The following is a 27,567-nucleotide window of genomic DNA, read 5'->3' on the forward strand; positions in this document are numbered from 1 at the left end:
GATAATGTAGTTTATTCCCTGTTTGATATTTATCCTTGTTTTTATCATTATTCTGCAAGCATTATTAACAAAAGTATAATTTTCACTAGTTTGTCACTAAATAAACAACAATATATCTAATAATGTAGCATGTATATTTATCAACATTAACCGTATCTTGGACAGAGACAGTTTAAAAATGAAGAAAAACAACATGTCACCAAGAATACTTTAGAATGTTATGTCCCATTTCAGATGTTTTATTGAAACTCAGCTTTCAGCATTCTTATAATGGAAGCCTATGGAAAAAATAGCAGTGCCTGACCTCCATGCAACAAGCAGTTCGGTTCACTTTGGGAACATACAGAAATTGTATCAAGCTACCCGGTGACATCAATGAAACCGGCACGAGAAAATGATGATGGTCAACAAAACGGATAATATAAACCAGTAAATGGAATTTAAACCCCTCCATAAGGTTCCTGATTTTAAAAAGGAATGCGCAGAAGTACTGAATGAAGAATGGAAAAGGAGTTTAACTGCAAGGTCATGGTCATAAATGATTAGTGCAATCTCCTAATTGCTATTTCTAAGCACAGGCATACTATTTTTTTTTTTAATTTTTCAAAATAATTTCCCTTTTTTTCGCACAGAATGAGGTACCGTATATACATTAGTCAAATGAAAAAAAAAGATGACAAATATTCATTCGCAGTATCATTAGTGCAAATAATAGGATCTTTTGGGGCAGCGTGAAACTTAGCTAAAATAATTCAGCTCAGAGATGTTTATATGTTGTTACGGATCTCTGAGCTGAAACGAACCCCGTATTGAAACCTAACCAGAAATCGTGCCAGAAGTCTGTCACGCTATAATTTTATCAAATCAAATGGCAGAGACTCACCTTTTTATTTAATATATTCTTAATCCATTTTTCTTTTGATTTGGCGTAAAATGAACCATGCAACACCAATTGAAAACAAATTATACCGAAAAGTTTCAAATGGGTACCACTGCCTGCAATATTTTGCTCACCATTGCAGTTGTCACGTGATCGAGGTATTCTTCATTTTGATAATAAATCTAACGGTAAAGAATTATTATTTATGGAAATTCTGTGAATTTAAACCTTCTGTGGTATAATTTTATGATTTTTTTGAAAAATTACTACATTTTTAAATCAATTAAATTCATTAGATGTAAAAAATTTCATCCTGAAATTCAAAAAAAACCATGTGCTAAGAACTTCGCATGACGTCATCAGTTTCTCGCGAGAGTCAGTGCGCCGATGTTGCTGGTTAGGTAAACAAATGGGGTTACGCCATAACTTAATGGACGCGACCATCAGACTATAAAAATAGCGTCAGTTATGTTATGGTAGTCAGAACTACGTGAAACTACTGATTGTCACTGTCTCTGTCACGTCCAAACTTATCCTGCATATTTCTGTTAGGATATAGCGGTTGTAGGTATATAAGGCCACTTCCAACAGCCTTGCTGTTGGGTTAACCCTTGAGCAACGTGGTAAGAGTGTCCACCTTCAGATCATGAGGTCTGGGGTTCGATCCTCGGTAGAGTCTGTGGTATTTTACTACAATGGGGACAAGGATGTTTGACGGATTCATGCATTTGGATGAGGCTAGAAACTGATAGTAGGTTCAGTTGATGCCTCGGGCTAGAAACTGATAGGGGGTTCAGTTGATGCCTTGGGCTGGAAACTGATAGGAGGTTCAGTTGATGTCTCAGGCTAGAAACTGATAGGAGGTTCAGTTGATGTCTCTGGCTAGAAACTGATGGGAGGTTCAGTTGATGCCTCGGGCTAGAAACTGATAGGAGGTTCAGTTGATGCCTCAGGCTAAAAACTGATAGGCAGTTCAGTTGATGCCTGGTCCTTAAATGTTAGAGAATAGATAGAGGAGTGTAGTGGTTGTCGGTATATAAGGCCACTTCCAACAGCCTTGCTGTTGGGTTAACCCTTTAGCGACCTGGTTAGAGTGTCCGCCTTCAGATCACAAGGTCAGGGGTTCGATCCTCGGTAGTGTCTGTGGTATTTTACTACAAGGAAATCCTTAATGAAATCCGTTGGGAACGTTTTCTGGTGCATGTAGTGATGTACAAAGTATTTGTAATGATTACATCTCGGATAATGAATTTATGTTGACATTAAAGGTGGTCAATCACATTTAAACAACATTTAATGACATTTTTTACTTTTTGTATATTCTGGTAGAGAATTATTTATAAGGAACAAAAAGACCGATTACATAGAGTTAGATTCGTATTTGAGATGTATATTTTATTATTTTTATAAAATTTTGTAATTACTCCCCTTTAATATGAAAGTATATAAAAAGCTGGGTATTTCTTTTTATTTTCGATACAATGTCTAGTTTTACATTTGCATTTGATAGACATATCAACTATTGAACAATCTGAACCAAAATGCAAGTTTAAAAGCTGTGTGTAGCTTCTGAATTCATTTATTTCCAATCTATCTTGGTTGCGCAACCAAGATAGGCAAAGGGAGGTAATAATAATTTTCAAACTTGCGTTTCTAATGAATTCCATCTAAATACATAATTTTTAATGCAAATATTTTACAAATATATTACAATATGTCTAATATTTATACATTTCCTTAGGCAAAGTATGTTTATCAAATTTGTACTTATGATAAAATAACTCTATCTTGGTTGGGCAACCAGGATAGGAAAATGAAATTTTAAAAATACCTCTAGTGAAAATCTAATTTGTATTAAGTGTTAAGTGAACATAAATGATTGTAAATGATCAGATGCTAAAGTTTCGAACAAATCCGTTACATGGCCAAAATCTGATTATCCACCTTTAAAGCATCAACTTGCCTCGCTGACATTTTTCTGCCCCCATCATAAAATGGTGCGGGGGTGGGCATATAGTGTTACCCCAGTCCATGTGTGTGTTTGTCCGTTTGTGTGTTCAGGAAAGGGTGATGTTCCTGTCTAGTCAATAGCTTTGACTGCATGGTCCGATTTCATGGATAGACGAAGTGTCGTGCGCAAAACCAGGTCCCTAGCTCAAAGGTCAAGGTCACAGTCCTTGGTTGAACTTAGCCAATTTTCACTACATATATACTGATAATGTGGTTTTCGTGTCCGGGCCATAACTTTGACATGCATGGTCCGATTTCAAAATAATTTGACAAAAATAATAAGCATACTGTAGATAGACGATGTGTCATGCGCAAAACCAGGTCCCTAGGTCTAAGGTCAAGGTCAGACTTAGAGGCCATGGAGGTATTTTGATGTAAGTTGCCTCAGTTGTAAACCCTCATGAGACAGAATGCCATGCGCAAGAACCAGGTTCCTAGTTTAGAATTACTTCCCTTTGTTGTTACTATAAATAGCTTATATTATAACTTTTTTATTACTGGTCGTAGGGAAAAAACAAGACCATTTTTCTGTAGTACAACATGCATGTTACATCCCATTTTGAGAAGTATTTTAACCTATCTGTACCTGGTAAGGATTTTTATGTGGACTTAAGATTTATTTATTTTTATTTTAGCTCACCTGTCACAAAGTGACAAGGTGAGCTTTTGTGATCACGCAGCATCCGTCGTGCGTGCGTGCGTGCGTCCGTGTGTAAACTTTTGCTTGTGACCACTCTAGAGGACACAGTTTTCATGGGATCTTTATGAAAATTAATCAGAATGTTCACCTTGATGTTATCTAGGTCAAGGTCGAAACTGGGTCACGTGCGGACAAAAACTAGGCCAGTAGGTCTAAAAATAGAAAAACCTTGTGACCTCTCTAGAGGCCATATTTTTCATAAGATCTTCATGAAAATTGGCCAGAATGTTCATCTTGTTGATATCTAGGTCAAGTTTTAAACTGGGTCACAGCCAGTCCAAAACTAGGTCAGTAGGTCAAATAATAGAAAAACCTTGTGACCTCTGTAGAGGCCGTATTTTTCATGGGATCTGCATGAAAATTAGTCAGAATATTCATCTTGATGATATCTAGGTTAAGTTCGAAACTGGGTCAACTGCGGTCAAAAACTAGGTCAGTAGGTCAACTAATAGAAAAACCTTATGACCTCTCTAGAGGCCATATTTTTCACAAGATCTTCATGAAAATTGACAAGAATGTTCATCTGGATGATATCTAGGTCAAGTTCGAAACTGGGTCACGTCCAGTCCAAAACTAGGTCAGTAGGTCAAATAATAGAAAAACCTTGTGACCTCTGTAGAGGCCGTATTTTTCATGGGATCTGCATGAAAATTGGTCAGAATATTCATCTTGATGATGTCTAGGTCAAGTTCGAAACTGTGTCAACTGCGGTCCAAAACTAGGTCAGTAGGTCTAAAAATAGAAAATCCTTGTGACCTCCCTAGAGCCCATATTTTTCAATGTATCTTCATGACAATTGGTCAGAATGTTCACCTTGATGATATCTAGGTCAAGTTTGAAACTGGTTCACATGCGGTCTAAAAGTAGGTCATTAGGTCAAATAATACAAAAACCTTGTCACCTCTCTAGAGGTCATATTTTTCATGGGATCTGCATGAAAATTAGTCAGAATGTTCATTTTGATGATATCTAGGTCAAGTTCGAAACTAGGTCATGTGCGGTCAAAAACTAGGTCAGTAGGTCAAATAATAGAAAAACCTTGTGACCTCTGTAGAGGCCATATTTTTCATTGGATCTGCATGAAAATTGGTCAGAATGTTTATCTTGATGATATCTAGGCCAAGTTCGAAACTAGGTCACATGTGGTCAAAAACTAGGTCAGTAGGTCAAATAATAGAAAAACCTTGAGACCACTCTAAAGGCCATATTTTTCATTGGATCTGTATAAAAGTTCGTCTGAATGTTCATCTTGATGATATCTAGGTCAAGCTTGAAACCAGGTCAACTGTGGTCAAAAACTAGGTCACTAGGTCTAAACATAGAAAAACCTTTTGACCTCTCTAGAGGCCATATTTTTCAAAGGATCTTCATGAAAATTGGTGAGAATGTTCACCTTGATGATGCCCGCCCGCTTAGCTCAGTAGGTAGAGCGTCGGTCTACGGATCGCGGGGTCGTGAGTTCGATCCTCGGGCGGGGCGTATGTTCTCCGTGACTATTTGATAAACGACATTGTGTCTGAAATCATTAGTCCTCCACCTCTGATTCATGTGGGGAAGTTGGCAGTTACTTGCGGAGAACAGGTTTGTACTGGTACAGAATCCAGGAACACTGGTTAGGTTAACTGCCCGCCGTTACATAACTGAAATACTGTTAAAAATGGCGTTAAACCCAAAACAAACAAACAAACAAATCACCTTGATGATATCTAGGTCAAGTTCGAAACTGGGTCACATGCGGTCAAAAAGTAGGTCAGTAGGTCTAAAAATAGAAAAACCTTGTGACCTCTCTGAAGGCCATATTTTTCATGAGATCTTCATGAAAATTGGTGAGAATGTTCACCTTGATGATATCTAGGTCAAGTACAAAACTGGGTCACAGGCCTTCAAAAACTAGGTCATTATTTGACCTTCTTGTCCTTAAGTGCAATAATAACAGGTGAGCGATATAGGGCCATTTTGGCCCTCTTGTTTTAAGATTAACTTCCCTTAGTTGTTTCTATAAATAACTTATGCCTGTGACCTTTCTCATATTGCCGGGGCATCCGTGTCTGTGACACATTTCTAGTATGAATGTATATTTTTAGCTCACCTGTCACATAGTGACAAGGTGAGCTTTTGTGATCACCCTTCGTCTGTCGTGCGTCCGTCTCGTGCGTCCGTGCATCAACAATTTCTTGTCTGCACGATAGTGGTTTCATTTATGATTTTATTTTAACCAAACTAGCACACAACTTGTATCACCATAAGATCTCGGTTCCTTTCTTGAACTGGCCAGATCCAATTACAGGTTCCAGAGTTATGTCCCCTGAAAGGGCCAAAATTAGCTATTTTGACCTTTTCTGCACAGAAGCAGCTTTCTTTATAATTTGATTTTTACCAAACTGGCAAACAAATTGTATCACCATAAGATCTCGGTTCCTTTATTGAACTGGTCAGATTTCATTATGGGTTCCAGAGTTATCGCTCTTGAAAGGGCCAAAATAAGCTATTTTGACATTGTCTGCACAATAGCAGCTTCATTTATGATTTTATTGTAACCAAACTTGCACACAACTTGTATCGCCATAAGATCTTGGTTCCTTTCTTGAACTGGCGAGATTCAGTAATGGGTTCCAGAGTGATGGCCCCTAAAAGGGCCAGAATTAGCTATTTTGAGCTTGTCTGCACAATAGCAGCTTCATTTATGATTTGATTTTTACCAAACTGGCACACAACTTGTATCACCATAAGATCTCAGATCCTTTCTTGAACTGGCGAGATTCCATTATGGGTTCCAGAGTTATGGCCCCTGAAAGGGCCAAAATTAGCTATTTTGACCTTGCTGCACAATAGCAGCTTCATTTATGATTTGATTTTTACCAAACTTGCACACAACTTGTATCACCATAAGGTCTTGGTTCCTTTCTTGAACTGGCGAGATTCCATTATGGGTTCCAGAGTTATGGCCCCTGAAAGGGCCAAAATTAGCTATTTTAACCTTGTCTGCACAATAGCAGCTTTATTTATGATTTTATTTTTACCAAACTTGCACACAACTTGTATCACCATAAGGTCTTGGTTCCTTTCTTGAACTGGCCTGATTCCATTATGGGTTCCAGAGCTATGGCTCCTGAAAGGGCCAAAATTAGCTATTTTGACCTTGTCTACACAATAGCAGCTTCATTTATGATTTGATTTTAACCAAACTTGCACACAACTTGTATCAGCACAAGATCTTGGTTCCTTTCTTGAACTGGCCAGATTCCATCATGGGTTCCAGAGTTATGGCCCCTTAAAAGTCCAAAATTGGCTATTTTGGCTTTTGCAGCCATATAGAGACTTCATTTATGGTTTTATTTGATACAAACTTCCAAAATATCTTCAACAACAATAAATCTTGGATTCCATGACAAATCAGATCCAATCGTAGGTTCCAGAGTTTTTTATATCTGATTACCTCCCCTGATTGTAATCAAAATGGATTTATATGAGTAAGTACTTTTAGGACTTATTTGAAATTTCATTATTGTCATTAGTTGGACTGAGCCAATCAGGGTAGATAACTATGGACTGATTTTATGTCAAATTACCTCCCTTTATTTCAAATTAAAATGGGTATATCTCCGTAACTAATGAAGATACTGATATGAAATTTCATTTATGTCAACAAATATATTTGGCAGATCCTTCTTTTGTTCGCTTACAATAATTTTTTTTTTTTAATTACTTCCCTTTTACGTTACTATAAATAGCTTATTTTTAGTAACTTTTTTATTATTGGCCGTAGGGAAAAACCGAGACCACTTTTCTGTGGTACAACATGGATGGTACCTCCAATTTTTAGGTGTATTTTGACATATCTGTACCTTGTGAGAATTATTTTTCTTTTTGGTTAAATTTCTTCCCTTTGTTGTTCCTGTCCTTAGGACTTAGATATTTTTTTATGAGGACCTTCTTGTCCTCAAGTGCATTGATAACAGGTGAGTGATATAGGGCCTTCATGGCCCTCTTGTTCATGTTTTGTTTCTGCAATTTTGTGCCATCTGCAGTCTGATGTTTATTGAAACTCGTTACTGGTGTCAGGGTAGATATCTCCTCGCACCTGTAACATATTTTCAAAGATTTAAGTCTCTTTTTCTAAAAATATGAATTAAATTCAACCCATTTGAAGTTTCTACATTAATATTAATGTTTAATTTATCAAAGAAAGTAAGTCTGACCCACATGGGTCCGGTACATCAGTGGATTGAGTTTAATGACTTATGGCCAGAGCCATAATTATGAAAAAATCCATACTAATATAACTACTAGACTAAGGGAGTAGCTATATTAGTCTGGATTTTTCCATAATTATGGCTCTAGGACTAAAAAATAAGTCGTTAACCTCAATCCACTCATGTACCGGACCCCTGTGGTCTGACCAGTATATCATGACTTTTTGTGCCCCCCCAGCATGAGTGGTGGGGGCATATAGATTTGGTCTTGTCTGTGCGTCCGTCAGTGCATCCGTCCGTCCGAAGTTCGTGAGGTGCCTAGTTCGATAAGTATTTGATATAAATTGATGAAACCTTGCATGAGTCTTTATCATGATATGAACTTGTGGACCTCCTATTTTTCGTCTGGCTCCGCCCCCTATTTTCAGAGTTATGGCCCCTGAAATAGTCAAAAAATTATCACGAGTGATTTTGTCCAACTTGGTATTTTCACAAGGGGGATTTTGTCCACCTTGATAATTTCACAGGATATCATCCAGGAAGACCAGAAACAGCAAGGAGGTGGGGGAGGGGGGAACGTCCAGGGGTGATTTTGTCATACATTAATTTTTGACTACATTCTACCTATTTTACATTTACCTTTTTATCTCACCTTAACAATATTTGGGTGAAGAATTGTAATTACAAAATGTCTGTTGGTCTACACTTAATTTGACAGTACAATATAGGCCTGTGTTTTGACGAAAGTTTAAGCCTGTCTGTCTGTCCGTCCGAAGTTCGTGATGCGCCTAGCTCGATAGGTATTTGATATAAATTGATGAAACCTTGCATGAGTCTTTATCATGATATGAACTTGTGCACCTCCTATTTTTCGTCTGGCTCCGTCCCCTATTTTCAGAGTTATGGCCCCTGAAATAGTCAAAAATGCACATTTTTACCTTGTGACACGCCTAGCTCAAAAAGTATTTGATATAGATTCATGAAACCTTGCATGAGTTTTAATCATGAAATGAACTTGCGCACCTCATATTTTTCATCTGGCTCCGCCCCCTATTTTCAGAGTTATGGCCCCTGAAATAGTCAAAAATGCACATTTTCACCTCGGAAACGCCGAAATTGGCGTCCCTGTACGCATAATTGGTCCCGGTATACGCATGTTTATTGCAGCTTCAGAATCCCCTGACGCACGTTTCTGCAGTGAGACGCAATGAAAATCAATTGATTACGTAAACCTGGGAATACACAAGGTTTGACTCGAGAGCAAAACATGTGGGCGGAGTTACTCGCTTGTCACCGATAGCCGCGTATAGCCAATCAGCATTGCCCGTTTGCAGTACACCGCGAGACAGGCGGCATATGTATGATCAACTCAAATACATGTGATTGTCAGCGTGATTGCATAGGTGACAATTTCTATAATTTTGTTAACGACGGGTTACGTGGTTTTTGAAGTAACTTCGATTGTTTTCTCACGTACTAATTACCAGGCAGTTCTCAAGATGTTTTTAGAAAAAGTGATAATTTGGCTTAATTATGAATGTCTGAGTAATTTTAAGATGCTGTCGATGTCGGTCTTAGTAACGTGATTATTTTTCTGCAAAATCGCTGATGTTTGTTTTTATTGTTACTGAAGAAGCATTTATTAATATGTTGATCATAGACATACTGTGCATTCTTAAAATATTTTAGACCGAATGTTTTAACGTTATGCTCTTAGGTATTAAAATTAAAGTATAATTGTTCATATATTTTATTTTTTCAATGTATGTTTATATACGTTCCCATTCTGAAATAAAAAGGTAAAGAAAAAAATTATCACGAGTGATTTTGTCCAACTTGGTATTTTCACAAAGGGGATTTTGTCCACCTTGATAATTTCACAGGATATCGTCCAGGAAGACCAGAAACAGCAAGGAGGTGGGGGGGGGGGGGGGGGGGGTGTCCAGGGGTGATTTTGTCATACATTAATTTTTGACTACATTCTACCTATTTTACATTTACCTTTTTATCTCATCTTAACAATATTTGGGTGAAGAATTGTAATTACAAAATGTCTGTCGGTCTACACTTAATTTGACAGTACAATATAGGCCTGTGTTTTGACGAAAGTTTAAGCCTGTCTGTCAGGTCTAGTCAGTAGTTGGGACTGCAACTTATTCAGCTTTGGGAGTCCCAGGACTGCAACTTGAAATTGCTAGTGAGAACTCTGAATTGCACATTTTCACCTTGTGACATGCCTATTTTCAGAGTTATGGTCCCTGAAATAGTCAAAAATGCACATTTTCACCTTGTGACATGCCTAGCTCAAAAAGTATTTGACATAGATTTATGAAACCTTGCATGAGTCTTAATCATGATATGAACTTGGGCACCTCCTATTTTTCATCTGGCTCCGCCCCCTATTTTCAGAGATATGGCCCCTGAAATAGTCAAAAATGCACATTTTCACCTTGTGACACGCCTAGCTCAAAAAGTATTTGATGCAGATTCATGAAACCTTGCATGAGTTTTAATCATGATATGAACTTGAGCACCTTCTATTTTTCAATTGGGTCCGCCCCCTATTTTTAGAGTTATGGCCCCTGAAATAGTCAAAAATGTACATTTTCACCTTGTGACGCACCTAGTTCAAAAAGTATTTAATATAAATGGTTGAAAACTTGCATAAGTCTTTATCATGAAATAAACTTGCACACCTCTAATTTTTTGGCTGGCTCCACCCCCTATTTTTAAATTTATGGCCCCTGAAATAGTAAAAAAATGCACTTTTTCACCTAATTATGTGCCTAACTCAAAAAGTATTAGATGTAAATTCAGGAAACCTTGCTGGAGTCTTTATCGTTATGTTACCTTGCACACTTGGCATTCTTTTTGAGAATCTTAGTTCTTGTTACAGAGTTATGGCCCTTGAAATAGCCAAAATAGTGGATTTTTTGTTTGTGATGCTCATAGCTCAAAAAGGATATGGCCTAGAATAATGAATCCTTTTCATAAAATGTTTGTTGAGGCTATATCCCATTAAGACTTCAAACATTTGAATTATTGCCCCTTATCTGCGACAAATGTACCAGTGGAGGGCACACCCTGTGTCCTACAGACACATTCTAGTTTTTATTTTTAGCTCACCTGTCACATAGTGAAAAGGTGAGCTTTTGTGATCACCTTTCGTCCGTGGTCAGTCTGTCAGTCCGTGTGTCCGTCAACAATTTCTTGTCAGCACGATAATGGTTTCATTTATGATTTTATTTTAACCAAACTTGCACACAACTTGTATCACCATAAGATCTCAGTTCCTTTCTTGAACTGGCCAGATCCCATTATGGGTTCCAGAGTTATGGCCCCTGAAAGGGCCAAAATTAGCTATTTTGAGCTTATCTGCACAATAGCAGCTTTATTTATGATTTTATTTTTACCAAACTTGCACACAACTTGTATCACCATAAGATCTTGGTTCCTTTCTGAAACTGGCCAGATTTCTTTATGGGTTTCAGAGTTTAGGCCCCTGAAAGGCACAAAATCAGCTATTATTGACCTTGTCTGCACAATAGCAGCTTTATTTATGATTTGATTTTTACCAAACTTGCACACAATTTGTATCACCATAAGATCTTGGTTCTTTTCTGGAACTGGCAAGGTTCCTTTATGGGTTCCATAGTTATGGCCCCTGAAGGGGTCAAAATTAGCTATTTTGACCTTGTCTGCACAATAGCAGCTTCATTTATGATTTGATTTTAACCAAACTTGCACAAAACTTGTGTCACTATAAGATCTTGGTTCCTTTCTTGAACCGGCCAGATCCTGTAATGGGTTCCAGAGTTATGGCCCCTGATAGGGCCGGAATTAGTTATTTTGGCCAAAGTATGTCTGCACAACAGCAGCTTCATTTATGATTTGAATTTAATCAGACTTGCACAAAACCTGTGTCACCAAAAGATCTTGGTTCCATTCTTGAACTGGCCAGATCCCATAATGGGTTCCAGAGTTATGGCCCCTGAAAGGGCCAAAATTAGCTGTTTTGACTTGTCTGCACAATAGCAGCTTCATTTATGATTTGATTTTAACCAAACTTGCACACAACTTATATCACCATAAGATCTTGATTCTTTTTTATACGCCCGCAGGGACGTATTATGTTATCGCCTCAGTGTCCGTCTGTCTGTCTGTGTGTTGGTTAGCAATTTCCCTTCCGCTCTGTAACTCTTGAACCCCTTGATGGATTTCAAAGAAACCTGACACAAATGTTCACTCATTGAAAGGATGTGCAGAGTGCATGTTTCAGATGGCTGAATTCAATGTCAAGGTCACACTTAGGGGTCAAAGGTCATATGACTTTGTTTTGTGTGAATATTGCTCTGCATTTGCATTGCATTGCAGTGCTCTTGTTTTTATTTGGCAGATCCTTCTTTTGTTCGCTTACAAGATTTTTTTTTATTACTTCCCTTTTATGTTACTATAAATAGCTTATTTAGTAACTTTTTCATTATTGGCCATAGGGAGAAACTGAGACCACTTTTCTGTGGTACAACATGGATGGTACCTCCAATTTTTAGGTGTATTTTGACATATCTGTACCTTGTAAGAATTTTTTCTTTTTCTTTTTGGTTAAAGCAATGGTACTCAGGTGAGCGATATAGGGCCACCATGGCCCTCTTGTTAATGTCTTCTTTTTCCTAACGGTAAAATGCAGATACGGGTAAGGCTTAGAGGGATGACAACTATAAAATATCAGACCATAAAATAAGTCATCCCGATAAGCCCAATGAGTAAGGCTACAGTATCATATACATTGATAATGTGAACTGTGCGAGCATTAGCTAAAACAATTCAGCTCCAGAGATCTGTGTTACATTGTATATGCTGTCACGGACCAGTCCTGTTTTGAAACCTAGCCAGAAATCATGCCAGATGTCAGTGTCACGCTATAATTTCATCAAATCAAATGCCACAGACTCACATTTTAATTGAATATATTTCCATGATTTTTATTTTGTTCATGTTGATCTGGCATAAAACGAACCATGCAACACCTTTGGAAAACGAGTTATACACAAAAGTTTCAATTGGGTACCGCTGTCTGCAATATTATGCCCACCATTGCAGTTGTTGCATGATCAATGTACTCTTCATTTTGAAAACAAATCTAGCGGTAAAGAATATGTTATTTATGGAATTTTTTGTGGATGATTAATTTAAACTTTCTAAGTAATGTTCTCATGAACTTCCTTAAACTTTTTACATTCGTAGGTCAGTTAAATAATTTAATTCATTAGATATAAAAAATATTGATCCTCAGGAAATAATTAGTTCAAAAGTAGTCATGTGCTACGAACTTCGCCTGACTTAATGGACGTGACCGTCAGAATATATAAATAGTGTCAGTTTAATTATGGTAGTCAAAACTACGCAAGCGTAACACTATGAGAAGTTACTCGGCATGCTTGTAGAACATGCCAAAATCAGAGTTTATAGACATGCATCCTCTACATGGGTGTCCAGACATGATGTAAGAAATCTGAATCACATTACCAGAAAGCTGGCTTTGCAAGAAGGCACAAAGAAGCCCACTGATAATTATATTATATTTGAGCCGTGCCTTGAGAAAACCAACATAGTGGGTTTGCGACCAGCATGGATCCAGACCAGCCTGCGCATCCGCGCAGTCTGGTCAGGATCCATGCTGTTCGCTTTCAAAGTCTATTGCCATTAGAGAAACTGTTAGCGAACAGCATGGATCCTGACCAGACTGCGCAGATGCGCAGGCTGGTCTGGATCCATCCTGGTCGCAAAGCCACTATGTTGATTTTCTCATGGCACGGCTCATATTTGCTATATTGAGTATAGAATATTTATATTACAGATTACACAGTCTAGAGAAATCACGGGATAGTTTTCCAGTGTGTTTAGTACTGCTAGAGAGAACTGATAATGGAGAACAGAGTGTTGTTGGCCACAGTATGCTGTCTGTTGTACATGGACAGGACTTACCTAGCTGCCTTGTGGAATCAGGTCAGAGCAGTTAAAAACTTGGAATTAACTTTGTTAGCTATGACTGGCCTTGAAATTTTGTTTTGTTTGCAGCTTTTTACAAATCTCACTCCCCTAAATGTGCCCCATTCTTGCAGAAATCTCCATCATAATACCGGTAAGCAAAATAACATTTGAAGAAGCAAAACAATCATGGCTGCACTGTCTATTTTTTAAACTTTTTATTCAAATCTTATATTTGCCTGTTACCTAGGATGCCACTTGGTGCCAAGGTAAAAATTCTTCTTTGATTTGACTTAATATCCTCCACTTGTTGGTAAAATTTTGAACTAGGCGGATAGTGCTAAGAATGTTTATTAGACCCCGTAAGTGAGGTTCAAGAGAGGGTACATATATGTATACTGGAATCACTTTAAGTATCATCCCCCTTGACCTAGTAAAATCAGTTTTTCCCCTTGATTTTGTAAAAAAATAAGGATTTTTGACTATATCCAAGTAACGTTTGGTGGGTCTTCATGAAACTACCTAAATGTAGATCAACATAGGGCAGTGGTGCACATGCAAATTTTGTCAGGATCTCTTCAGTAACTGCAGAGTTATTGTCCTTTAATTGTTTTAAAATTCATAGATTCCCACAAAACAAAGTAACCCATTGATAGATTATTTCGTGAAACTTATGAAAAATATAAATCAGTACAGGGCAGAAATTTTCCCCTTGGTTTGATAAAAACATAGGAACCAACAAACCCTGGCACAGTCCTATTATACATAACTTGTGTATATCTGGAAATAATAAAATCCCCTCATTCACAAAAACAGCCTATTCTGAGGGAGGATATAAATTCACTGAATTTGCTTGTTATACTTTCAGATAAGTTGCTAGATATCTTAGCATCCTTCATCCACATACTGCATCCACCTCCACATACCCCTGTCCCTATCCCTTAAGATATAGTTTCAAGAAACTGACAAAAAAAATCTTTTTTTTTTGTCAGTTTCTTGATACTATACAGGGTTCTCACTAACAATTTCAAGTTGCAGTACTGGGACTCCCAAAGCTGAAAAAGTTTCAGTCCCAACTAGACTGACGGACAGACTTTAACGTTTCGTCAAAACACAGGCCTCTGTTGTACTGTCAAATTAAGTGTAGACCAACAGACATCACAATTCTTCACCCAGATATTGTTAAGGTGAGATAAAAAGGTAAAGACTAAATAGGTGAAAAATGCAGTCAAAAATGAATGTAGGACAAAATCACCCCTGGACAAACTCCACCCCTCCCACCCCACCCCGCTCTTCCCCTGCTGAGGGGGCTTCCGTGGCCGAGTGGTTAAGGTCGCTGACTTCAAATCACTTGCCCCTCATCGATGTGGGTTCGAGCCTCACTCGGGGCGTTGAATTCTTCATGTGAGGAAGCCATCCAGCTGGCTTACGGAAGGTCGGTGGTTCTACCCAGGTGCCCGCTCGTGATGAAATAATGCACGGAGGGGCACATGGGGTCTTCCTCCACCATTAAAGCTGGAAAGTCGCCATATGACCTATCATGTATCGGTGCAACGTTAAATCTAAAACAAACAAACTTTCCCTGCTGTATCTGATCTACCAGGACATAATCCCCCTACTTTTATTTTAATACTTATTAAGAGCAATGCATTAAAACATTTGGTCTAAAATAACAACAAGAATGTACAGTATGTCTATGATCAACATAATGCTTCTTCAGTAACATCAGCAATTTTGCAGAAAAATTAATCACGTTAAGACCACATCAACAGCATCTTGAAATTACTCGGACATTCATAATTAAGCCTAATTATCACTTTTTCTAAAAATTTCTTAAATTCTGCCTGGTAATTATTATGTGAGAAAACAATTGTAGTTACTTCAAACGCTTCGTAATCCGTTGTTTACAATCAAAGGTTGTCACCTATGCATATGCAATCACGCCGAAATCACATGTTATTGAGTCCATCATACATATGCCACCTGTCTCGCGGTGTAGTGGAAACGGGCAATGCTGATTGGCTATACGCAGCTATCGGTGACAAGCGAGTAACACCGCCCACATATTTTGCTCTTGAGTCAAACCATGTGTATTCGTTGGTTTATGTAATCAATTAATTTTCATGGTTTTAATACTTGCGTCCCACTGCAGAAATGTGCATCTGGGGACTCTCAAGCTGTAATAAACACGTGTATACCGAGACCAATTATGCGTACAGGGACGCCGATTTTGGCGAGAACCCTGGCTATATCTTATTCTTAAGCGCTTGTTTGGGTCAAGTTACCTTAAACGTAGATTTTTTTCTGGCTTTACCTCAGAAGAGGTACTAGGCTGTAATATTTTTAAAGTTGTGAATGTAGTCAGTCTATATCCTAAGTCAATGTGATAGACTGATTATACCACTATCGGGTCTTTTTATTGCTTTTGCATAAGAAAGGAAAAATAATGAAAAATCTGACAAATGTTTGACAAATTGTTTATTATCAGTTTAGAAGTTATGACAGGAAGCAGATTATTTAATATTAAGTTTCTTGTACGGGGTGTAGGGTAACACCCATAGTCTGTTTCTTGAATTGGAAGTTTCCCTTACTGATATATAGTAATTTATATACATTGTAGTTGTAGTGCCAAAGAGTCGTAGAGGGAAAGGCTATGGCCGAATTGTCATGGAGAAAACAGAGGAATTTGCTGCAAGGTATACATTCATTTCACATGTACAATAACATTATACTTTAATGCTGCTCCCATTTACTACATTAATGACTTCCTGGTATTGTCCAGCTGTCTTGAATTTAGTACAGGAATGACTTCCTGGTAATGTCCAGCTGTCTTGAATTTAGTACATGAATGACTTCCTGGTAATGTCCAGCTGTCTTGACCCTTACAGAAGCAAGCCTTTGTGGCGTACATGCTGCGTATTTGCTGTGTATATGCCGCGAACACAGTAGTACGCCAGAGGAGTACATTTTACATACACCGCATGCCGCGTACATGCCGCATACTATTTCGACGAGTACACAGCATGTACGCAGGAGGTCACTAGTACACTTCAAGTACGCAGCACAGACTCTGAAAATTTAAGGAGTACACTGCATGTACGCAGGAGGGACTTGTACAAGAAAATAGTACACTGCATGTACACCGCAGATACTTTGAAATTTGTGCAGTACACTTCATATATGCGGGAAAGACTTGTACAATTTCTTTTGGCATTTATACTTAGGTTTTTTTTTTGTAAGTTAAAGTCTGAAGTAAACTTCATATATGTGGGAGGGACTTGTTCATTTTCTTTTGGTGTTTTTACTTTGAATTTTTTTTAGGTAAAAGTCTGAAGTACACTTCATGCAGGAAGGATTTGTACATTTTTTTTTTTTTTTTGGAAGCAAGAACTTGATTTCAGAGTAACTTTTATCTTAATAGCATAGAATAGTTCAGATTACCGGTATTCTGAACAATGAAAGTTTGCCAAACTATTTGCAATGTTCATTTGTGAAGCTTACATCTTAGTGATTTCTGAGCTCCACCTTGCATGCAGTGTACTGCACCTTGCATGCAGTGTAAAAATATATTCTTTTTCATTTTGAATTAATCCTGGAGCTTTCTAACTTGGATAATTGAAAAGCCTTATTTGAACTTCGTTGCATTACATTTTGTAATACATGAAATAATTACCGAGATAATGCCTCAACAGCGCCCGAATGAGAAGAATTAATAGCTCTCACTGTTATTTGAATACTCTTAAGCAAAACACCATTCTATCATGTTTTATAAAGGCTTTAATGCTCATTATGTTAACTCATTAAGGCCTCACCAAATTAAAAAGTTGTTCATCAGATTTGCCGCTTGTATATTGAAGAACGTTTTTGGCTAATTGTGCTCGCCCCATTGGAAAAAATCAATCCAAAATTTTTTGGTGCGCTACTTTTTACGGACGTAAAAGTGTATAAATGCTTATATAATTCCAGTCCTAGATTGTTCTCAGATGGATTTTAATCAAAATAAATACATACTACGCACACATCATCTATAATAAATCATAACACTTATATTTAGTTGCATTAAAGTTGTTTCCCCTTGATGCAGTTACGCCATTTTCTTCAAATGTTTACCAAACTACATGCTTCAAAAATTGATTTATTTCATTGAAAAGTGGATGAAGAAAAGCATACTAATTTATTTGATAACATCAATCTACATTATTTTGGTAAGGGTAAATACTTATTGATGCAGTCACTTATCTTTTTTCTGTTTTTTTCTGTCCAAATGATCAGCATTTGCATATGAAAGTTGGTGGGGTAAGGAATTTACATTATCACAGCAGTTTCGCCACAAGAGTACACAGCATGTACGCAGTAGGAGTACACAGCATGTACGCCGCAGGACTCGGGCCAGGAGTACACAGCATGTACGCTGCAAGAGTACACAGCATGTACGCCGCAGGAATACACAGCATGTACGCCGCAGGGGTAGTACACTGCAGGCTCATTTGCATGTGAAAAGTGTATGTGCCGCATACATGCTGCGTACTATTTCCCGCATACTAAATTCCTCCAGCGTACATCCTGTGTACTATGTAGTCCACAGCATGTACGCAGCAAGTAGTACGCGGCAGAGCTCATTTGCATGTCAAAAGTGTACTACAAAGGTACTATCGGTGTATGTGCGGTGTATATCCTGCGTACTATTTAAAGCCCTTGATTTCAGTACACATCATGTACGCATCATATACGCTGTATGTACACAGCAAGAGTACGCAGCAGGCCTTTTTCTTCTGTAAGGGGAATTTAGTACATGAATGACTTCCTGGTAATGTCCAGCTGTCTTGAATTTAGTACATATGTAGTTTAAGAAGAATTTTGTTGTTTGGAAGTGAGCTCCATGGGCACACATGTAATTTTTGTCTGGTCTATAATTTTTTATGCATGGATGTATATTTAAATAACTTGGCGGGCGGGCGGCGTCCACAGACATTGTCCGGAGCATATCTTCTTTATTCATGGAGGGATTTTGATGAAACTTGGCACAGTTGTTAACCATCATGAGACGGAGTGTCATGCACAAGAACCAGGTCCCTAGGTCTAAGGTCAAGGTCACACTTTGAGGTCAAAGGTCAAATTCAAGAATGACTTTGTCCAGAGCATATCTTCTTCGTGCATGGAGGGATTTTGATGAAACTTGGCACAGTTGTTCACCATCATGAGATGGAGTGTCCTGCGCAAGAACCAGGTCCCTAGGTCTAAGGTCAAGGTCACACTTAGAGATCAAAGGTCAGATTCAAGAATGACTTTGTCCAGAGCATCTTCTTCATGCATGGAGGGATTTTGATTTAACTTGGCACAATTGTTCACCATCATGAGACGGAGTGTCTTGCACAAGAACCAGGTCCCTAGGTCTAAGATCAAGGTCACACTTAGAGGTCAAAGGATACAAGAATGAAAACTTTGTCCAGAGTATTTTTTCTTCATGCATGGAGGGATTTTGATATAACTTGGCACAAATGTTCACCACCACGAGATGGAGTGTCTTGTGCAAGAACCAGGTCCCAAGGTCTAAGGTCAAGGTCACACTTAGAGGCCAAAGGTCAGATACAAGAATGACTTTGTCCGAAGCATTTCTTCTTCATGCATGGAGGGATTTTGATGTAACTTGGCACAATTGTACACCATCATGAGACGAAGTGTCATGCACAGGTCCCTTCTTTAGAATTACTTCCCTTTGTTGTTACTATAAATAGCTTGTATTGTAACATTTTCATTACTAATCGTAGGGAAAAATCGAGACCACTTTTCTGTAGTACAACATGCATGTTACATCCAATTCTGAAGTGCATTTTGACCTATCTCTACCTTGTAAGGATTTTTGTGTGGGGGGTGGATTTTTTTTAGATTAACTTCCCTTAGTTGTTACTACAAGTAACTTATATTGTAACTTTTTTATAATTGACCACTTTTCTGTGGTACAACATAGATGCTACTTACAGATTTTAGGTGTATTTTAAGGTATCTCTACCTGGTAAGGAGTTTTTATGTGGATTTAGAAAAACAAAAGAATTACAATAATAACTACGACAAAATTAAAATTCCATTTGCAAATACAGGTGCTAGTGTAAAGAAATTTGCTGTGATGGGCGTATATTGTGACATTCTGGCACTCTTGTTTTGAAAGTGAAATTATGTTTAAAGTAAGATGATTGGTATTGACAGATATAAAAAAGGTATTAACAATTGTAGATTTTCAGAATGCAAACTGTGGCATAAGTTATAATTTTATAACTGTTTGAAAACAGATAACAGATTCTATATTGTTGCACCTTACAGGTTGCACCCCACACATGTATTGAACTTCAATAAAAGTTTCTCGGAAATAGACAAAAAATATGTGTATGTAAAATAATTGCAATCAGATGTCAATAAAAATGATTTATTCCAAGAGTCTACGATTTATTGGGACAACCCTCGTATACGAAGCTGCATGTAGACCAATAGTTGGCTTGTTGGCACAGGGGTTGAGTGGATAGAAATATTATCATTTCATAGATTGTTTTTAATAATACATTTTTTGTACTTGATAATGTTACAATGTTTGTTTACAGCAAGGGCTATAAAGTGATGTATTTAACTACGCATGACAAGCAGAAGTTTTATGAACACCTAGGATACACATACTGCTCACCTATTGTTACGTTTAATGCAGATATTATTCCCGAACATCTGGTAAGAACATTATTTATTTTATTTTGTGACTAATTATATACTTGGCAACTTTTTAAACTCCACACCTGCCTTTTTGTTTTTATCTATGCCAATTTTTGATGGATTTTAATGAAAATTGGATAAAATGTTAACGTTATTTGTTTATTATAAAACGTAACAACGATAAAAATCGGAAATAAACTCATTCAGCCGTAACAGTTTACAATAATGTAACCCTTAAATCAAAAGTCGTATAACCAGTAAATCCCAAGTTGAACATATCAGATTGATGAAATTCAAATTATTTTCAATATAAACATGTAAATTTCATATCAGGTGTATGCACTGATGCCACCATATTTATGGATGATGTGGTGTCATAAAGTACATTAACACTGATAATTTTCAAATTTACTCAGCCAAAGGAAAAATGAACATGCAGCAAAGGGAAGTTTAGCTTTGCATTGTATATGCACTCGTTTTTGCAGATTAATATTAGGACACTAATGTTGCGCTAAATCTCCACTTGTGCATATTTCTTGATACAGATCTGGTAATGTACTAATGCATAATATCGGATCTCATGTTAAAGGCATATTCTATCCCTTGAAGAGTGTAATGTTGGCCACAAAATTGTTTAATACCACAGATGGAGCTGTGAATTGATGCACAACTGTTACGTTGCTATGTTTTATTTAACTAAGCTAATCATTAAACAATATATTCAGTTTTCATTCTGTTAAAATTTGGCAAAGATACAAATAAAATACCAGAAAAGTTCTTGAGTACATGTACATAAATCGCTGGTTCATAGTTTGTTCTATTGATAGTTTAACACTAAAGTTTGATTGGCTATAGTTTAACACTAAAGTTTGATTGGCTAAAGTCAAAACTTGTTGAAACAAAATAAGAAAATTTATTTCCGATTTCATGTGATAAAACACTGAAAAGCTTGTCTGTCAAAAGTCAAAACTATAGCCCTAGGTCCAAAAGACTGAATAGTGAGAATTATTGCCCAAGGTCCAGAGGACTGAATAGTGAGAATTATTGCCCAAGGTCCAGAGGACTGAATGCAAGGAGATTTGACTATTGAGTAGCAAGTCATTCATTAAGTGTATACATGTACTATGTTGAAGTTTTCTTCCAATTTAAGCACCAAACATTTGTTAATGACTTAAATTAGGACAGAATTGTAATAAATCTTTCCGCTTTAAATTTTAATTCATTTTCTTTATTTTCTGTTACGGACATCATAATTATGGAAGCTTTACCTAACCTTTAGATGCAACCCCTTTTGTCATTGGTTAAAATTTTACTATTTTCATTGGTTATTTTACCTCCAGATACAAAGTATATTGGGGCTATACTGGAATCATGTATGTCTGTTGGTCTGTTTGTCAATCATTTCAGCTCCTAATCTTCTTAACTGCTAGGAAAATTTTCATAAAACTAGCATCAGTTGTCAAGCTCATCGCAGGGCCCACGCTGTCGTTCGCCACTCGAGCCATTTGGCGAATCTGCGATGAAAGTGGCGAAGAAAAATCGCGAGTGGCGAAAATGAAAAATTGTTCCTAATTTGGACGGCCATTTTGTTTCAGACGTTCTAAATCGTAACCTCCGAGAAATTATGTTAAAAAACAGTTGACTGGTTCCGATAATGTTACCTTACAGAATTAACTTATTTCATGATAGTACTACCCAGTCTGCGTTTACTTTACATATAACAATGTGTAATAAACATCTTGACACATGAGAAGATGCAATTAGCCACCGATTATGGGGTTAAAATAATCTTTTTGTTTTGTTGTCATTTCGGCAGATTAAATGATTGATGCCTTTAATTTCCATGGATCAAATAATTAATAAATAAATCGGCAAGATAACGAATGGTTTGATGAACATTTTAACGTTGTCGCCACCATCAGACAGTATCTTAGTCACAGACACGGGTCCAGTGTATTTTTTGTTTAATATAAAGATCCTTTTTTCACACAAATATACTTTTTATATGTTAGTCAAATGAAAAAAAAATGATGACAAAAAATCCGGTCACAACATCATACACGACACTGTGGCCGGATTTTTGTCATAATTTTTTTTTTTCATCTGACTAACATTTAGAAAGCATATTTGTGTGAAAAAAGGTTGTTTTTTTATATTAATAAAAAAAACCCAAAAAAACACTGGACCCGTGTCTGTGATCTTAGTAAGTAATTAGTAAAGGTGTTTGCTAAGTTTTTTTTTTTTAATGTCTTTAAAAAGTAGGAATGGATTTGAATAGTAATCCTGTATCAGGGTAGATTTCTCGGAAGCACAGAGCACCAAAAACACAGCCCCCGGGCCATGCATTTACATAGTAGGCCCACAACAATAAGAAGCTGTAATGGAAAAATATTTCAGACAGGTTGCTTCAAACATCCAACAACATTTTAAAATACAAAACTTCCTTTAGAGGTATACCCACTTTCATTCAAAAGTCCCCCTATATTAGCTAGATTATCACAATTTGCTTATGGGAAGTAACAAAAATTTTCAACGCGCCGCAGGAAGGGAAACCTCTCCAGCACCCTCCCTACCGTTCCCGAGAAAAAAGGTGGCTCCAACTTTTTTCAGCCCAGTGTGGGCCCTGCATCAAGATGATGTGCAGAAAGCACAATCAAGGTCACTAGGTCCAAGGTCAAGGTCACAGTTTAAATGTCAAATAGCTTAACTTGTGTCCACTCCCTGTCTTTTAAACTGCTTGAAAGATTTTCATCAAACTAGCATCAGCTATTTACGTCACCAAGATGACATGCAGAGAGCACAATAAGGATCACTAGGTCAAAGGTCAGGGTTACACTTGGAGGTCAAGTGTCAAATAACTTAACTTGTAGGCTCTATTTTGTCTGAATTGCTTGAAAGATTTTCATAACAAGCTAGCATCAGTTGTTAACCTCACCAAGACAACATGCAGAAAGCACATCTGAGGTCCCTGGGTCCAGTGTCAAGGTCACTCAGGACCTTAGACTTAACCAGGCAAGGCAAGGCAGTGACCTGAGATTACTATCTATAGACTGAACTATGCAAGGCAAGGCAGTGACCTGAGGTTACTGTCTGCTGACGTGGATAAGCAAGGAAGTGACCTTAGGTTACTACAGACTTAACAAGTCAAGGCAGTGACCTTAGGTTACTACAGACTTAACAAGTCAAGGCAGTGACCTTAGGTTACTACAAAATTAATTAGACAAGCAGTGACCTGAGGTTACTATCTATAGACTTAATTAGGCAAGGCAGTGACCTGAGAATACTACTGACTTAACTAGTCAAGGCAGTGATCTGAGGTTTCAACAAATTTAACTAGTCAAGGCAGTGACTGGAGGTTTCTACTGATTTAACTAGTCAAGGCAGTAAATTTAACTAGTAAGATAAAAGATAATGTTGAAGTATTTGACACTTAATTCCAAATAGTGTCTTAAAATCAGCTTAAAATGTGTGGATCTCTTTTATGTGCAGATATCTCAAAAGCAAGCAGATGGACTTGCCTGATATGTTTATTTACGACTGTGAGAAGATTCATTAAAATGTACATTGTAGAAAAATTTCTGTTTTACAAAATTATGATATTCCCATTTTGAAACTTTAGCTTTCAAATAAGTCTAGCAAAGGATCAAGCACATGATCCAGTCTTATTTTATTAGCCACATTTTCGAAGTATATTCTGAAGTTTTAAAAGTTGGGGGTTTAATCAAATCTACGTGTGGATTTTTTTTCTGTTTAAACATACAGAGCTACCTTAAGACTGTAATTATAATGAGGATAGTTTTGATTTTATTGTCAGCTTCTGCACTCGGATGCACAAGCATTTTGCTGAATCAGTATTTAGTTCTATTCTTGTTTTTCTTTCTGTGGGTTTCAGGCAAATAAATTGATTGGGAGTTTAAGAAGTCCTGCACAAGGTACAGACACTACACAACATGGGAGTAGCTTACCAGAAATGGTGCACACATCCTCAGATGTTGGACATAACTGTAAAAGTTCAGATCAGGACAATGTTATAAAAACTTCCAAAAGAAATTGTGATACAACAAAAAGTGACAGATGTTTATTATCAACTAGCACTACAACAGTTACAAACTGTAAACCTATACCTCAGACTGCACCGGTGGAGATACCACCTACTGAAATGAATCTTCCCCCGCCACCCCCTCCACCGAGTGCTCCACCACCACCCCCTCCTCCACCTGTAGTGGCTCCCATAGTAACAAAGCCTTCAGCTGATGGCAGTGGCAAAATTACACGCTGGGACCCAGGTCTTGTGTCCTGGATGAAGAAAACAATAGTGTGAAATAAAGGGAACAGTAATGAATAAAATATTATCAAGTCTTTACTAAAGTGTTAAGTTAAAGAAAGAAATGACAGACTCTTGATAACTTCTTTTTTTGAATACAATACAGCCGGAGCAGAACCTTTATAAACCCTTAAAAAAATTACGGGTGTTCAGTTGCAATGGCTGGACACCCGATTGTCCCTCACGGTCATGATCACAGCAGTTTGTGGTGGTCTGCTAAAAGGAATCTCAGTGTTCATGCGAGGGGCCATTGCGGTCAAGGATCTATTTTAACATTAACTGTATTACAGCGGGCCTCGCTCTGTCATTGGCCAAATTCGGCATTTGCGAAAATCGTAATAATTTGGCGACGAAAAAAATCACTTTTGGAGAAAACTCTTGGGGAAGCATTTTTCCACCTGATTTTGTTCACAATCACAGAATGGTTTTTTAATCTACTCCGGAGGTACGACAAGGCGCATTTCCGTGAAAAAAATAGATACCAGTCTACAATACATCATCTGGGAAATCAAAAGGTTAAAATCTTTCACACATTTGCCTGGAGGTGCGAATATTGTGTTTGACACAAGTGACTCAATTTTTGTTTGTTTAAAGATGATTGAATGAGTGATTAAAGAAAACTGAACAAATTAGCTGTTGGATTATGTGATAATTGATTGGAAGTCGGCAAAAATACTTAAATTGCCTCTTTCGACGCGGCCAGTTCTCTGAAGTGCATGGACCTGCGTTTAGTAAAAAATGAAATTTTATGTCATTAAGTTTAATAAAGGTCATGTTAATTGCCGTATATCTGAGAATTGTGAAAAATGTAATTATCCGTATTCTGATCAGAGTACTTAGTAAGTACTCGTTTCTGCTTAAAAGTACGGGGAATTGTGCTATTCCATCATTCGCCAAAATGGCATCTTTTGCAGTTAAATGCTCTTTAGATCTAGATTTGTCTTGTATTCCGCTATCCAAAAAGTCTAAATTTGAGAGTGCTACTCCACGTGCATTCAGATAGCAATCATGGTTGAATGAATTTGATTGGCTTCAATATGACTAATGTTTTGTAAATTGTGCATTAAGGTGCAAAATTCAAATAGCTTTACATCAGGTTGTGGAAAGATGAAGGAAGATAACCTTATTAAACAGAAGAAAACTAAAGATACAAAATGCAACTTGCTTATTTTCAAAGGTTTTGTTCCCGCCAACAAAATCTTAGTGAATTACATATTTCTTGAATTATCAGAATTATCTAAATCACACGTTCTAAGATACATTTGTAAGATTATTAGATAGGATAAGTTCTATTTTGAGTCTGCAAAACAGAGAACAAAGTAACATAAGCGACAGGTGCTTTTGAACCGACTCTGCAACATAGTTCTATGCAACTCAATGAATATTTAATTTTAAAAATGTATGCATTATATACAATAATAAGTATATTTCAAGCAGCCGCGGCTCCCCCAATGTCTTTTGTAAGGTCTCGGCTTCTTTGGCTTCTCCATCTTCAGTGTTGGCTACAATGTTTGGCTAAAGGTAATAAGATTTGGCTAAAAGATTTTTCATTTGGCTAAAAGCTTGGCTACAAGAAAATTATCCCAGCGCCACCACTCTACAGTGTATTATAGCAGGTCAAGGTCACAGGGGCCTGAACATTGAAAACCATTTCTGATCAATAACTAGAGAACCACTTGACCCGGAATGTTGAAACTTCATAGGATGATTGGTCATGAAGACTAGATGACCCCTATTGATTTTGGGGTCACTCCGTCAAAGGTCAAGGTCACAGGGGCCTGAACATTGAAAACCATTTCCGATCAATAACTAGAGAACCACTTGACCCAGAGTGTTGAAACTTCATAAGATGATTGTACATGCAAAGTAGATGACCCCTATCGATTTTGGGGTCACTCCATTAAAGGTCAAGGTCACAGGGGCCTGAACATTGAAAACCATTTCCGGTCAGTAACTTGAGAACCACTTGACCCAGAATGTTGAAACTTAATAGGATGATTGATCATGCAGAGTAGATGACGCCTAACGATTTTGAGGTCACTCCGGTAAAGGTCAAGGTCACAGGGGCCCGAACATTGAAAACCATTTCCGGTCAGTAACTTGAGAACCACTTGACCCAGAATGATGAAACTTCATAGGATGATTGGTCATGCAGAGTAGATGACCCCTATTGTTTTTGGAATCACTCCATTAAAAGTCAAGGTCACAGGGGCCTGAACATTGATAACCAGTTCCGATCAATAACTTGAGAACCACTTGACCCAGAATGTTGATACTTCATAGGATGATTGAACATGCAGAGTAGATGACCCCTATTGATTTTAGGGTCAGTCTATTAAAGGTCAAGGTCACAGTGGCCTGTTCATGTAAAATCATTTTTTGGAAATAACTTGAGAACCACTTGACCTACAATGTTGAAACTTAATAGGATGATTGGACATGCAGAGTAGATGACCCCTATTTATTTTGAGGTCACTTGATCAAAGGTCAAGGTCACAGGAGTCTGAACAGTGACTTTAGAACCACTAGGCCAAGAGTGTTGAAATTTAGCGGGATGATTGGACATGCCAAGTAGATGATCCCTATTGCAGCCAACCATCAGTGTCTCTTTGACTTTTGCTCCTGACCCCTATTGACTTCTTGCCTATAGGACTTTGCACTGGGGGAGACATGCGCTTTTTTACAAAAGCATTTTCTAGTATTTATTTATTTTACTCGTATATCGCAAAACATTTTGTGTAATTGTAATGTAATTGTTAGTAGTTTTTTCCAAAAC

The 27,567-nt window shown here is 37.5% G+C and overlaps 1 protein-coding gene across 1 annotated transcript; it reads left to right on the top strand.

Moving 5' to 3' along the window:
* Window positions 1-366: 366 nt before the first annotated feature.
* Window positions 367-25,968, top strand: LOC123536103 (N-alpha-acetyltransferase 80-like). Its single transcript, XM_045318929.2, has 5 exons — window positions 367-525; window positions 13,641-13,789; window positions 16,392-16,467; window positions 20,365-20,485; window positions 24,360-25,968. Exons 1-5 carry the CDS (start codon window positions 434-436, stop codon window positions 24,786-24,788), a joined length of 867 nt encoding a protein of 288 aa, XP_045174864.2. The 5' UTR covers window positions 367-433; the 3' UTR covers window positions 24,789-25,968.
* Window positions 25,969-27,567: the final 1,599 nt, after the last annotated feature.

The sequence above is a fragment of the Mercenaria mercenaria genome, chromosome 1 (assembly GCF_021730395.1).
Source record: "Mercenaria mercenaria strain notata chromosome 1, MADL_Memer_1, whole genome shotgun sequence".
Lineage (NCBI taxonomy): Eukaryota > Metazoa > Mollusca > Bivalvia > Venerida > Veneridae > Mercenaria > Mercenaria mercenaria.

Coding starts and splice junctions, on each gene's coding strand:
- LOC123536103 (XM_045318929.2), top strand. CDS start 434: ATGGAATTTAAACCCCTCCATAAGGTTCCTGATTTTAAAAAGGAATGC. Junction 526..13,640: donor AAAAGGAGTTTAACTGCAAG/GTCATGGTCATA, acceptor TTTATATTACAG/ATTACACAGTCTAGAGAAAT. Junction 20,486..24,359: donor ATATTATTCCCGAACATCTG/GTAAGAACATTA, acceptor TGTGGGTTTCAG/GCAAATAAATTGATTGGGAG.